General features: G+C 35.4%; 1 protein-coding gene across 1 annotated transcript in view; it reads left to right on the forward strand.

Annotated features, from left to right (window-relative positions):
* Nucleotides 1-679: 679 nt before the first annotated feature.
* The window catches only part of cps1 (carbamoyl-phosphate synthase 1, mitochondrial), a 107,562-nt gene continuing 93,741 nt past the window's right edge, over nucleotides 680-14,500 (forward strand). The window contains 9 exon segments of the mRNA XM_059342408.1: nucleotides 680-982; nucleotides 2,901-3,010; nucleotides 7,245-7,389; nucleotides 11,580-11,669; nucleotides 11,757-11,813; nucleotides 12,744-12,836; nucleotides 12,953-13,042; nucleotides 13,558-13,686; nucleotides 13,822-13,928. Coding sequence (XP_059198391.1) covers nucleotides 857-982; nucleotides 2,901-3,010; nucleotides 7,245-7,389; nucleotides 11,580-11,669; nucleotides 11,757-11,813; nucleotides 12,744-12,836; nucleotides 12,953-13,042; nucleotides 13,558-13,686; nucleotides 13,822-13,928 — 947 coding nt within the window. The 5' untranslated portion in view covers nucleotides 680-856.

The following is a 14,500-nucleotide window of genomic DNA, read 5'->3' on the forward strand; positions in this document are numbered from 1 at the left end:
TCAATAAAGGCTGCATCTTGACAAGCAAAAGCTGTAAATAATTGGGTGTTTGGCTGTTTTTGGGGTTTGTTTTGTACAAAAAGCTGTCAGATTCCACACAGACTTATGGGATTTATGTTTTTTCTCAGTCTGTGTCCAAGGTTGGGGACAGAATACAATTTAGGGATTATATTTAAAATACAAAATAACTGTATTGTCCTATTCTGGATGCATTTACTGTCTTTAAATGTAGATTACCTGTTGATGAAACCAGTTCATTGGCTTAATTAGTTGAAGTAAAATGTAATTGAGGGACATCAGTGAATTTTGCCATTTACTTGTGTATTAATCATAAGAAATAAATAGTTCTATCAAATGAATATTACTTAGAAATAGCCTTAGTAAAGATTACAAACACTTTCTGTGTGGAAAAACTTGCCTAGCTTTTTTTAAGTAAATGTCATTCCAATTTTTTTCAGTGTAGAAATGGGAAAGAACATTTTTTGATACAGCAGAAGCGTTAAACTTTGACTGATAGAGCAGATTGTAGGTTACTATGTGTCGGTATTTAAACAGATGTGACTCTCGGGTTCATCCCTCGCGTTTGAAAAAAAAGGAGGGGTTTTTCTAGGGACCAATCAGAACGCTGTGCGCTTCGTGCGGTGAGAAAAACAACACCCCGTCAGCCAATCAGCATCAACTCTCCAAACCCCCTGTTAAAGTCCCTGATATGACACGAGGAGCGACCAAAAACCACTTCACTCAACAGGCTTCAATCAAAATTTTGCGCCTCATTTGTACAGTTTGTCCGACTTTCTTCAAACGGGAAAGTTTTCATTCACGTGTGTGTGCAGCTTTACTGAATCAGTAGGCTAACATGACAAAAATCCTGCTGGCTTACAGCGTTGTTAAAGCCCTGAGACAAGGCTGTGTGCTGGGCAGGAGAGCTGGGAACACGTCGGCATGGCTCAGATCTCAAACTACTAGACTTTTTAGTGTCAAGGTAAGTTAACGAAGTGTGAATGAAAAATGTTGTGGCAAATTATAAATGGAAACATCAAACTTTTCCCTAGACGAGCTGCAAACTAGAGCTGCAGTTTGTATCTGGACTTCATGCAGAACTCCGTAGAGAAATCTATAAATTCTGCAATAACTTGTATTTATTCAAATGTACAAACGTATAACATGTTATAACAACCTTTTTATAAAATAACAAGACCTACTCTTATTTTCGGTGTATATCCAGAACCAAAAAAAGTTCCTATTTTGAAATTATTCAAACTTTTGCCATAGTTTACTATACGTTCTTGCATAGAAACTCAGCATTCTGGGCTGGAAGTTACAGCGTGATGCAGTGTAAAAAAATTGGAAATGTATTAAAACAAGTACTGTCAGGTGGACTAAAATACAGCCGAATTGACAATTACTTGAGTGTGATTCAGGGAAAACTAGTAAATTACTTGTTTGACCTATTTTATTGTGCCATTAAGAAATAATGCACTAAATTGCCTAATTTATGATTGAAGTTTGGAGCGACAAGTGACAAGTGAAACATATTCAATTTACACAAAACAAGTAAAAAAGTAAATAAAAACAAAAAACTATTGGGTAATTAGATAAACTGCTGCTTCAGATAATGCATCACATTATGTGTCTTCATCGTAAGGAGAGTTGCATCATATTTAAGGTGCACTCTCAATGCAACATCACTTTTTAAAAAAAATATCTTCAAGGTATTTGGGGATATGAGTCTTTAGTTAAAAACAATAATTGCTTATTATTCTTGTGATGGCCATTGCCTGGACGTCAAAGTCTGCAATAGCTTGTATTTATTCAAATATGCAAACGTATAACATGTTATTACAGCCTAATTATAAAAGAACAAGACCTACTCCTATCTTAGACGTACACCCAGAACTACAAAAAGTTCCTATTTTGAAATTATTCAAACTTTTGCCATAGTTTAACATGTGCTCTTGCATAGAAACTCGGCATTCTGGGCTGAAAATTACAGTGTGATGCAGTGAAAAAAAGTTGGAAATGCATTAAAACAATAACAAAAACAAACAAACACTGTTGGGTAATTAGATTAACTGCTGCCTCAGATAATGCATCACATTATGTTGAGAGTTGCATCATATTTAAGGTGCACTCTCAATGCAACATCACAATTTTTTTATATCTTCAAGGTATTTGGGAATATGAGTCTTTAGTTAACCTTTTGATGCACAACATGGTCTAAAGTGACCCAACTACGTTTTTATAATCTATGTCTTTGCAATAAATTAATGTCATCATTCAGTATTCCAGGTTTTCCTCAATTAACTCGGTTTTGATCATCATATGTCCTAATTTTTTGTTTTAATTTCTTACTTTTTGGATAAAAACCCTTTTTTTAACAACACGCTTCTAATGCATGAGGTCATTTTTGACCCATGTGTGTAAACTTGATGTAATAATACAAAAACTATTTTTCTTCATAAAGTATAAAAGCAAATATGTGGGTTATTTTTGACCCATGTTGTGCATTAGAAGGTGTTTATATATTGTGCAAGGGTTAAATGCAATAATTGCTTACTATTCTTGTGATAGCCATTGCCTGGAGGTCATAGTGGGCCACACACACACACACACACACACACACACACACGCACACACACACACACACACACACACACACACAGAGCAGAAGAATGGATTTGTCTGTCTCAGCATTCACAGCACAATTCACATCGTCCAGCAGTTTCACTGTGAAGTCCCAGAGTCTCACTGGTTGCCATCACTCCTAAACTCAAAAATCTACAACACATCTATTTCAAACTTTTGCCTTTGGTCTTCCCAAACTCACTTCATATAAAGGGAATGCATTATTCTTGGGTGAGATTTATCTTGTCATCTGGCTGCTCTCTTTTAACTCCCAGGCCCAGACGGCCCACCTGGTCTTGGAGGACGGCACCAGGATGAAAGGCTTTTCCTTCGGGCATGATTCCTCTGTAGCAGGGGAACTCGTCTTCAATACCGGCCTGGTGGGGTAAGAAGGAGACATGCTGACATAACTCCAACTGCATTAGATTCCACACAAAAAATGTGCACTTGAACAAGTCGGATACCACATTCTTAACCTATAAGAACCCACGGTGACACCCATGTAACAAACACTTTAAATATTCTAGAACAGGGGTCTCAAACTCAAATTACCTGGGGGCTGCTGGAGGCAGTATTAAAATGAGCAAAAAATCTAAATTACTTAAAAAAGACAGAAAAAATGACTTAAAAAGACACAAAATGACCAAAAAAGACACAAAATGACCAAAAAAAGGACATAAAATGACAGAAAAAAACTAAATTACTTAAAAAAGACAAAAAATGACTAAAAAAGAGACACAAAATGACCAAAAAAGACACAAAATGACTGAAAAAACACTAAATTACTTTAAAAAAGCCACAAAATTTACCAAAAAAGGACACAAAATGACAGAAAAAAACTAAATTACTTAAAAAAGACACAAAAAAGACACAAAATGACTAAAAAAGAGACACAAAATGACCAAAAAAGACACAAAATGACTGAAAAAACACTAACTTACTTTAAAAAAGACACAAAATTACCAAAAAAAGACACAAAATGACAGAAAAAAATGAAATTACTTAAAAAAGACACAAAAAAGACACAAAATGACTAAAAAAGAGACACAAAATGACCAAAAAAGACACAAAATGACTGAAAAAACACTAAATTACTTTAAAAAAGACACAAAATATAACGTCTTCAATACCGGCCTGGTGGGGTAAGAAGGAGACATGCTGACATAACTCCAACTGCATTAGATTTCACACAAAAAAATGTGCACTTGAACAAGTCGGATACCACATTCTTAACCCATAAGAACCCACGGTGACACCCATGTAACAAACACTTTCAATATTCTAGAACAGGGGTCTCAAACTCAAATTACCTGGGGGCCGCTGGAGGCAGTATTAAAATGACCAAAAAATCTAAATTACTTAAAAAAGACAGAAAAAAGGACTTAAAAAGACACAAAATGACAAAAAAAGGACATAAAATCACAGAAAAAAACTAAATTACTTAAAAAAGACACAAAACAGACACAAAATGACTAAAAAAGAGACACAAAATGACCAAAAAAGACACAAAATGACTGAAAAAACACTAAATTACTTTAAAAAAGACACAAAATTACCAAAAAAGGACACAAAATGACAGAAAAAAATTAAATTACTTAAAAAAGACACAAAATGACTAAAAAAGAGACACAAAATGACCAAAAAAGACGCAAAATGACTGAAAAAACACTAAATTACTTTAAAAAAGACACAAAATTACCAAAAAAGGACACAAAATGACAGAAAAAAATTAAATTACTTAAAAAAGACACAAAAAAGACACAAAATGACTAAAAAAGAGACACAAAATGACAAAAAAAGACGCAAAATGACTGAAAAAACACTAAATTATTTTTAAAAAGACACAAAATTACCAAAAAAAGACACAAAATGACAGAAAAAAGACGGCCCACCTGGTCTTGGAGGACGGCACCAGGATGAAAGGCTTTTCCTTTGGGCATGATTCCTCTGTAGCCGGGGAACTCGTCTTCAATACCGGCCTGGTGGGGTAAGAAGGAGACATGCTGACATAACTCCAACTGCATTAGATTTCACACAAAAAATGTGCACTTGAACAAGTCGGATACCACATTCTTAACCCATAAGAACCCACGGTGACACCCATGTAACAAACACTTTCAATATTCTAGAACAGGGGTCTCAAACTCAAATTACCTGGGGGCCGCTGGAGGCAGTATTAAAATGACCAAAAAAATCTAAATTACTTAAAAAAGACAGAAAAAATGACTTAAAAAGACACAAAATGACCAAAAAAGACACGAAATGACAAAAAAAGGACATAAAATGACAGATAAAAACTAAATTACTTAAAAAAGACACAAAATGACTAAAAAAGAGACACAAAATGACTGAAAAAACACTAAATTACTTTAAAAAAGACACAAAATTACCAAAAAAAGACACAAAATGACAGAAAACAACTAAATTACTTAAAAAGACACAAAAAAACGCACAAAATAACTAAAAAAAAAAGACACAGAATGACCAAAAAAGACACAAAATGACAAAAAAAAAGGACACAAAATGACAGAAAAAAACTAAATTACTTGAAAAAGACACAAAAAACGTACAAAATTACTAAAAAAAGACACAAAATGACCAAAAAAGACACAAAATGACTGAAAAAACACTAAATTACTTTAAAAAAAAGACACAAAATTACCAAAAAAAGACACAAAATGACAGAAAAAAACTAAATTACTTAAAAAAGACACAAAAAAACGTACAAAATTACTAAAAAAAAGACACAAAATGACCAAAAAAGACACAAAATGAAAAAAAAAGGACATAAAATGACAGAAAAAAACTAAATTACTTAAAAAAGACACAAAAAGGACACAAAATGACTAAAAAAGAGACACAAAATGACCAAAAAATACACAAAATGACTGAAAAAAGACTAAATTACTTTAAAAAAGACACAAAATTACAAAAAAAGACACAAAATGACAGAAAAAAACTAAATTACTTAAAAAAGACACAAAAAACGTACAAAGTTACTAAAAAAAAAAGACACAAAATGACCAAAAAAGACACAAAATGACTGAAAAAACAGTAAATTACTTAAAAAAAGACACAAAATTACCAAAAAAAGACACAAAATGACAGAAAAAAACTAAATTACTTAAAAAAGACACAAAAAAACGTACAAAATTACTAAAAAAAAGACACAGAATGACCAAAAAAAACCACATCATAAATATGTTCTGCGTGGTTCACTTGGTCTGTGATATATCCCCCATAACTTTCCTTCATGGATAACTGGGTCTGGGTTCTTATGGGTTAAATAATACTGTTACCATCTTAAATGCATTAATTTAGTTTTAAGGTTTTCAGAAAGTTTTTCCCAAGATAAAGTGACATAACAATGGCCGTCATTTATCAAACGAGCGTAGAAACGAGCGTATATTTGGTCTTACGACGAGTGATTTATCAAACGATCGTATCTCGCCAATCACAGCGTGAGAACGATCGGCTGTTGATAAATGTGGCGGCTCGAAAAGAGCTTCATTTAACCCTTAATAGGGCACTCATTGAAATACTTGCAAATTCCAGATTTCAACCCTAGAGACTATTGGAGGATATTACATACAGCCAGAATGTGTAAAAAAAAAACATACAGACCCGGGGGAGGGGGGTCATATTTTGAGAAAAAAAGTTTATGACATTAAAGTGTCAAATCTACGAGAAAAAAATGCGCAGATTTATGAGATTTAAAGTGGTGAATCTACAAGAAAAAAGTTGCTTTTTCCCACTTTCTTCTCGTAAATCTGCAAGTTTTTTCACACAGATTTGCCACTTTAAATCTCCTAAATCTGTGATTTTTTTTCTTGTAGATTTTCCAGTTGATTCTAGTAAATTTGCAACTTTTTTTTCGAAATATTACCCCCCCACCTATATCCACTGAAGTTACCAAATATAGTTCTTTGCCCGATAAAGGGTTAAATACCACGCCCTTATATAGATATAATATATATAACATATATATCCGATTCAGAAAGAGTTTATGACACCGTAGGGCGCAATTCGGCCAAAAAGAGGATTTTTTCACCCTTAAGTCTCTTTATTATCAAAGTGCACCGTTACAAATAACAACAGTAGCAATATAGACATATTACAGAAATACACAGTGACGGAGGTTTATGTAATAAAAGTATTTATAGTTATAAACTCAAACAAGTTCAGTGAATATTTTACATTTGGAGAACAGACTTAAAGTTTTCACAGCTTTTTGGTTGAAGGAGGTAAACAAAGAATTTCGCGATCGCAGGGTGTATTTATTTTTGGATCATGTTTCAATGATAAATGATGTAGTCTAAACATGTTTTGCTTTGTCACCATTAAAAACAAAACACCACAGAGTTTGATCAGGTCCTGGCATCGATACAATACTCTAAGATCAATTCTCTGACTCAGACAAATTTGCGTACACGAGCTGAGAGCGGACTGAGATCTGATCATATCCTCCACTCACGTCCAGACTGATAAATGCCGAGCCTTGTAGAAATGATCGTACGCCCACTTTACGCTCACTTTCTGTCGTACGCTCGTTTGACAAATGAGGGCCAATGTGCTTTGTCATCACCGTATGACAATATGTTGCTTTTTCATGGATTTAGGTACCCTGAGGCCCTGACTGACCCCAGCTACAGAGGTCAGATCCTGACCCTGACCTACCCTATCGTGGGAAACTACGGAGTCCCCAACAGCCAGGAGCTGGACGAGCTGGGCCTGAGGAAACATCTGGAGTCAGATCGGATCCAGGTAAGACTCTCTGCTCTAGGGCTGCACAATTAATCAAATTTTAATCGTGATCACGATTTTGGCCGCCATGATTAAATTAACCTGATCGTCGGCCATATTTCCATTTTAAAATGCGTCTCTCCTGCATATCTAATCAAGCACTTTCTACACCAGAATGTATGTGCTAACAGGCTAACAGTTAGCTCTGTAGCAGTACAGTGTTTATGTGCTAACATGCTAACAGTTAGCTCTGTAGCAGTACAGTGTGTATGTGCTAACAGGCTAACAGTTAGCTCTGTAGCAGTACAGTGTGTATGTGCTAACAGACTAACAGTTAGCTCTGTAGCAGTACAGTGTGTATGTGCTAACAGGCTAACAGTTAGCTCTGTAGCAGTACAGTGTGTATGTGCTAACAGGCTACAGTTAGCTCTGTAGCAGTACAGTGTGTATGTGCTAACAGGCTAACAGTTAGCTCTGTAGCAGTACAGTGTGTATGTGCTAACAGGCTAACAGTTAGCTCTGTAGCAGTACAGTGTGTATGTGCTAACAGGCTAACAGTTAGCTCTGTAGCAGTACAGTGTGTATGTGCTAACCGGCTAACTGTTAGCTCTGTAGCAGTACAGTGTGTATGTGCTAACAGACTAACAGTTAGCTCTGTAGCAGTACAGTGTGTATGTGCTAACAGGCTAACAGTTAGCTCTGTAGCAGTACAGTGTGTATGTGCTAACAGGCTACAGTTAGCTCTGTAGCAGTACAGTGTGTATGTGCTAACAGGCTAACAGTTAGCTCTGTAGCAGTACAGTGTGTATGTGCTAACAGGCTAACAGTTAGCTCTGTAGCAGTACAGTGTGTATGTGCTAACAGGCTAACAGTTAGCTCTGTAGCAGTACAGTGTGTATGTGCTAACAGACTAACAGTTAGCTCTGTAGCAGTACAGTGTGTATGTGCTAACAGGCTAACAGTTAGCTCTGTAGCAGTACAGTGTGTATGTGCTAACAGGCTAACAGTTAGCTCTGTAGCAGTACAGTGTGTATGTGCTAACAGGCTAACAGATAGCTCTGTAGCAGTACAGTGTGTATGTGCTAACAGGCTAACAGTTAGCTCTGTTGCAGTACAGTGTGTATGTGCTAACAGGCTAACAGTTAGCTCTGTAGCAGTACAGTGTGTATGTGCTAACAGGCTAACAGTTAGCTCTGTAGCAGTACAGTGTGTATGTGCTGCTGCTGCAGGAGGTGTTCACTTAGCGATCTCTGTTTGTTTACAACAAGCACCAGACACTAAAAACTGTTGCTATTGTTTGTTTAGAAGTAGTGCAATAAAAATACAGATGTTTTCCCTAACATGATGAATAATCGTGATTAATAATTGTAATTAATAATAATCGTGATTATCATTTTGGCCATAATCGTGCAGCTCTACTCTGCTGTGCTTTGTTTAAGTGCTCCACTGTCTTCATTACAAACTTCTGCTTTGATGCCGTCTGTCAGCTGATCACTGCTCCACTTTGATCCAGACTGAAATCTCTCAATAACTGAGATTAATTGCTGTGACATTTTTAAAGAGAATGACTCACACTGACTTTTGTAAGATCGTTATTTTACCTCTCGCTCCACCACGACGTTGACATTTGTGGTATAAGGTGAAATGTTGTAAACAACCATTGGCCTGATTACCATTAAGTTTATTTTTGACATTCATGTCCCCCTGAGGACTTCTAATTACTTTGGTGACTCCCTAACCTTTCATCTACACTATTGGCATCAAGTCCGAAAAAAAGTTTTTGCAATACTTTGGTTTATGACTACTCTACTCAACTGTTATTTATTGTTTTACTGCTAATTATTAAATGTTAAAGCAGCTTGCTAACATGCTAAACCAAGGATCTTTCCTTGCCCGGGGGCCACTTTAGCAAAATGACAGGAGGCCAGGGGGCCAAACATTAATGAATGAATAAACATTACTAGGTCCGTGACTCATTTTTCTTCAAAATTATTTTCATTTTCAAATGAACCGATTTTCTAACTTAACTTATTAATCAACTAACTTTGCACAAGGACCAGAAATAAGATAAATTTAGATGCATTTAATAACTGCATGTGCATTTTTGTTATAAAAGCTTTGGTAACGTTTGAAAGAGTTTATATACAACATTAAATATATATTCCCTAAAGCAATGACACAAATGTTAGAATGATTCTTAAACATAAACTGTTCCTACCAGGGACAGAACACAGTGTTTCCCCTAGAATTTTTTTCAGCGGCGGTGCTGCTGTCTCCGTGGCCATTAACAGTGTTGCCAACTCCTCAGTAAGGAAAGTAGCTATTGGCTCCAAAAAGTCGCTAGAAGTCACTAAATGACGTCATCTCCTAATTTGCATAATTGACCATGTGCATGTAGTTATAATGGACGCTGTTAGAGAGAGAATAATGTGGGGAAGACAAAAAGTGAGTAAAAAACACCAAGTTCACTGTCTCCTGTCACTATTTCAACCCTCCTCCTTACGTGACCCAATAGAGACTCTGACTGTAAACCAGCCAGCAGCAACTTCGTGCATGACCGATTAGCAGACTGGACGCTAAGGGGTTAACATCCCCTCCGGCTCTGTGACTGCAGCTGGGAGAGACTGCTGCAGGAGGACTGTGCTGCTTCGAGTAACACCAGAAAAAGTTGCTAGATTTGTCGCTAGTTGCTTTTTTGAAAAATAGTCGCCAGGGGTTTCTGAAAAGTTGCTAAATTGGCAACTCTGCCGCGAACTGTAGAATTAGTCCGTTTTTAATTGACACTTAACACATCCTGTTTAGTTTTTATTAACTCAACTTGTTACGTAGTTAGATTTAATAAATAATATTGCATGCAAACTTTTGCCTCAATTGTATTGAGTAGCTATTGTTTTTTTTTTTTTACAGTGTAGCCGAAGATTTCTGAGGGTCAATTTAGCTGCTTTTTAACCTTTTGATGTTCTCACTCATCTTTGCCAAAAAGCCCAAAAATCCATTTGCAGCCCTGCAGAGGTCAGGTGTACCTCTACAATCCACCTGTGGCATTAAGAAAAAGAAGATTTTTTTAATGCTTTTTATGCACTTTAGCATCTATTTACATTCAAAGTACAACAAACTTCCCATTGTGCATCATTGTGGAAATAGTTAGCGCCAGCAGCCTCCCAGAGCCGCCAGCATGACTGGAGACAAAGTCATTTTGCTGGAAAAAATGGTTAAATTTCACTGATTTCAGTTTTTCTCTTGTATGTATTTGCTAGCTGCCATTCGTGATGGATATATTCCAGAACAGATGTGAATGCACATGTGTTTGTGTTTATAACACAGCGGGCATCTGCACACAACGACGCGTTCACACATGTTTAACGGCGGGAAGCGTATGCTCTCCTCACGGCCCTGCAGCTGCAGAGTGCTAAATGTGTCGGAGCCTCCTATTAAACTCAATATCTTTTGGGTTTTGGACATGAATATGTGATTATATTGGCGTTTTTAAATACTTTCTAACTAGACAATAAATCAAATAATTCTCAGATTAGTGCTGAGTGAGCAGCAGGCAGAAAACTGTCACTGGGATGTGTTTTCATGTTCATGTTTCATGTTTTTTAATAGCCTGGCTCTAATTTGTTGTTAAGTTATAAAAACCACCCAAACATTACCAGAAGTGAAGTGTCAGAATAGAATGTGGCTATAGAAAAAAATGGATTATTGTTTTGAAAATGAAGTTTTAACAGTTTTCCTCTGATAGTAACAGTGCATAGAGTGAGGAAGACAAGTAAACAGCTGTTCATCACTTTTATTTATCTTGTTTTTAAGAGTTTATTTGATCACTGTGTCTTTTAATTGGTCATTTTATATCTATTTTTGGTCAATTTGTGTCTTTTTTTGGTCAATTTGTGTCATTTTAATGGTCATGATATGTCTTTTTGGTAATTTTGTGTCTTTTTTGTCATTTTTACATCTATTTTTGGTCAGTTTGTGTCTTTTTTTGGTCAATTTGTGTCTTTTAAGTGTTCATTTTCACATATATTTTTGGTAATTTTGTGTCTTTTATGATCATTTTGTGTCTTTTTTTGGTCAATTTGTGTATTGTGTTTAAAATAAGAAATAACTTTTAAACAAGATAAATTATCTAACACTTCTAAAGTTTTTTTAGTGTTTTTTTTTTAGTTTGACCTTTTTTTAAGGTTGTTTTTTTGTGCTTTTTGTGTTTCTAGGTTTCTGGACTTCTTGTTCAAGACTACAGTCATGAATACAGCCACTGGAACTCTGTCAAGTCTTTGGGACAATGGCTCCAAGAAGAGAAGGTTTGGATTGAAGTCTCTGGTTTAGAGAGGAGAGTTTATTACTCTGCTGCTGCTATATTTACAGCTTTTACTCTTCTCCTTTTAAAGGTTCCTGCACTGTTTGGAATAGACACCAGGATGTTGACCAAGATCATCAGAGACAAGGTACCGTAAACACAAAGCTCTGAACTATTACCTCTTCTACAAATGGATAGACAGATAGACAGACTGACTGACTGACTGACAGTTGAAACCAGAAGTTTACATACACTATATAAAAAGACACATATGCTTTTTTTCTCACTGTCTGACTTGAAATCATTTTTATGAGATAAATTTTATGATTTATGAGATTTAAAGTGGTGAATCTGGGAGAAAAAAGTCGCTTTTTTCCCCACTTTTTTCTCGTAAATCTGCAACTTTTTTCCCTCAACCAGGTGTAACATGATATTACTGAAGTTTTTGCAAAGATTTTATTGAATTTTCCAGTGTGCATTTAGCATTTTTAATGCAATATTTTGTGTTTAATGTTTTTTGTGTAATTTGTATGTTGTTGTTTTTTTATGGGTTTTTTTAATGTTTTTTTTTGTTTTTAATCAGTTTTTTGTGTTTTTATGTGTTTTTTGTAATTTTTTGTGTTTTTTTATGTGTTTTTTGTCTTTTTGTGTATTTTTTGTGTTTTTGTGCTTTTTTTGTGTTTTTATTTGTTTTTTATGTATGTTTTTTGTAATTTTGTGTGTTTCTTTTTTGTGTGGTTTTTGTATTTTTCGTGTGTTCGCTATTGTGTATTTTTTGTGTTTTTATTTGTTTTTTATGTATATTTTTTGTAATTTGTTTGTGTTTTTTTTTGTGTGTTTTTTGTATTTTTTGTGTATTTGCTTTTGTGTGTTTTAAAATGTTGATCCAGTGAGTCAAAATGACAAAATAGTAATCAGGTGAGGCTGTGCTGAAAAAAACAATACCAACATGGAATGATAAACATTTTTTAAGTGGTTTATACAGGCAGAATGAAAATAAGTTAAAACCCATCAAAATAGCACCAAACTCCAAAGGGTTAATGTCATTGTGTCATTGTGCTTGTGTGGTGTTCCTCAGGGCACGGCTTTGGGGAAGATAGAGTTTGAAGGGCAGCCTGTGGAGATATCCGACCCCAACCAGAGGAACCTGGTGGCAGAAGTCTCAACCAAGGTGACAGCTGCTGAATATCAGATTACAACGTCCCAAAACAGTTGGTCATCACACCGGGTCGACATCTGCTGACAAATAATGATGATTATTGATCATTTCTCTCTTCTGTCCACCAGGAAATCAAAGTGTATGGAAAGGGAAACCCAGTGAAAGTGGTGGCTGTTGATTGTGGCATTAAACATAATATCATTCGTCTGCTGGTGAAGGTGAGAAAAAATACATTTGAAAATGATCCTTGTGAAGTTTGTATCTTCATTAGTTTACACACTTGTGTAGCATGATGTAGTTCCAAAACTGCAAAAAACATGAAGCTTACCAAGTATTTTCTTCTTATATCTAGCAATAGTATCTTATTCATTTACATTGTTTATAATAATTAATGTGACGTCAGCATTTAATTGCTAGCTGCGGCTAATGGCTAATAATAAGACGGGCAGCATTTGTCAGAAAAACAGAAAAAAACATTAGTCAGAAAAACTGAAAAAAAGGAAAAAAAACAGGAAAAAAATGTAAATTAAATTAATGGCAGCCATCAGTTATAGTTAAGTTTGAAACAAAATAGTAAAAAATAGTATCGATACTTTTGAAAATGAGTATTATATCCGGATACAACGTTTTAGTCAAAAAAGTATCGATACTTTTGACAACCCTAAGCAGTACCATAAACATTACACAATCCCTCTATTTGTGTGTGTGTGTGTGTGTGTGTGTGTGTGTGCAGAGGGGTGCCGAGGTCCACCTGGTCCCCTGGAACCAGGACCTGCTGAGTCTAGAATACGACGGGCTTTTCATCTCCAACGGACCCGGAGATCCTTCTCTGGCTCAGACGCTCATCAACAACGTCCGCAAGGTAACACAGTGAACAGTTTAACAGTTTTCATGTCTGAGAATGAATCAGAGGAGTGATTATTTACACTGCTGCATGTTGTTACTGTATTATTATTATTATTATATTACATTATCTGTGTGTGTCTGTGGTGTGTAGGTGCTGCAGAGCGACCGTCCTGAGCCGGTCTTTGGGATCTGTATGGGGAACCAGATCACGGCTCTGGCTGCAGGAGCCAAGTCATACAAGCTGCCTATGGGAAACAGGTGAACTTATTATTATTATATATTATATTAACTTTAATAGATAAGGCACAACATGCATGCTCACATTGTGTTCTTAAACATTTTCTTATTAAGAAAATAAATATAAATATAAATATAGTATTTATATGCATATATAATGCTGGTACAATTTATCATATATGTATAAAAAAAATATATATATATATATATATATATATATATATAATGTTATGTCTGTATGCACATGCACATCCTGCACAGGCTAAATATATGACACAATGCTAAGGGTTCTTGTTCTATTCTGTTCTTTTTTTCTATTGTTGTTTTTATTTATTCTACCTCAGTATTTTATTGTACTTAAATACCGGACTGCTGTGACAATTGAATTTCCCTTCGGGGATGAATAAAGTAATCTATCTATCTATTTTAAACATGTTCAAGGCTAAAGTACTTTAAATGCAGCATTCTTTACAACCATGTTCACTAGCTTGCAGTATTTTTCTCTCCTGCTTTTTGTGGCTCGTTGCTGCATATATTTGTCCCCTTTTGATCAGGACTCAGGAGAATAGTGAGGACCTGTTGCTAGGACCTGT

This window comes from Centropristis striata, chromosome 10, assembly GCF_030273125.1.
Source record: "Centropristis striata isolate RG_2023a ecotype Rhode Island chromosome 10, C.striata_1.0, whole genome shotgun sequence".
NCBI classification, from domain to species: Eukaryota; Metazoa; Chordata; class Actinopteri; order Perciformes; family Serranidae; genus Centropristis; species Centropristis striata.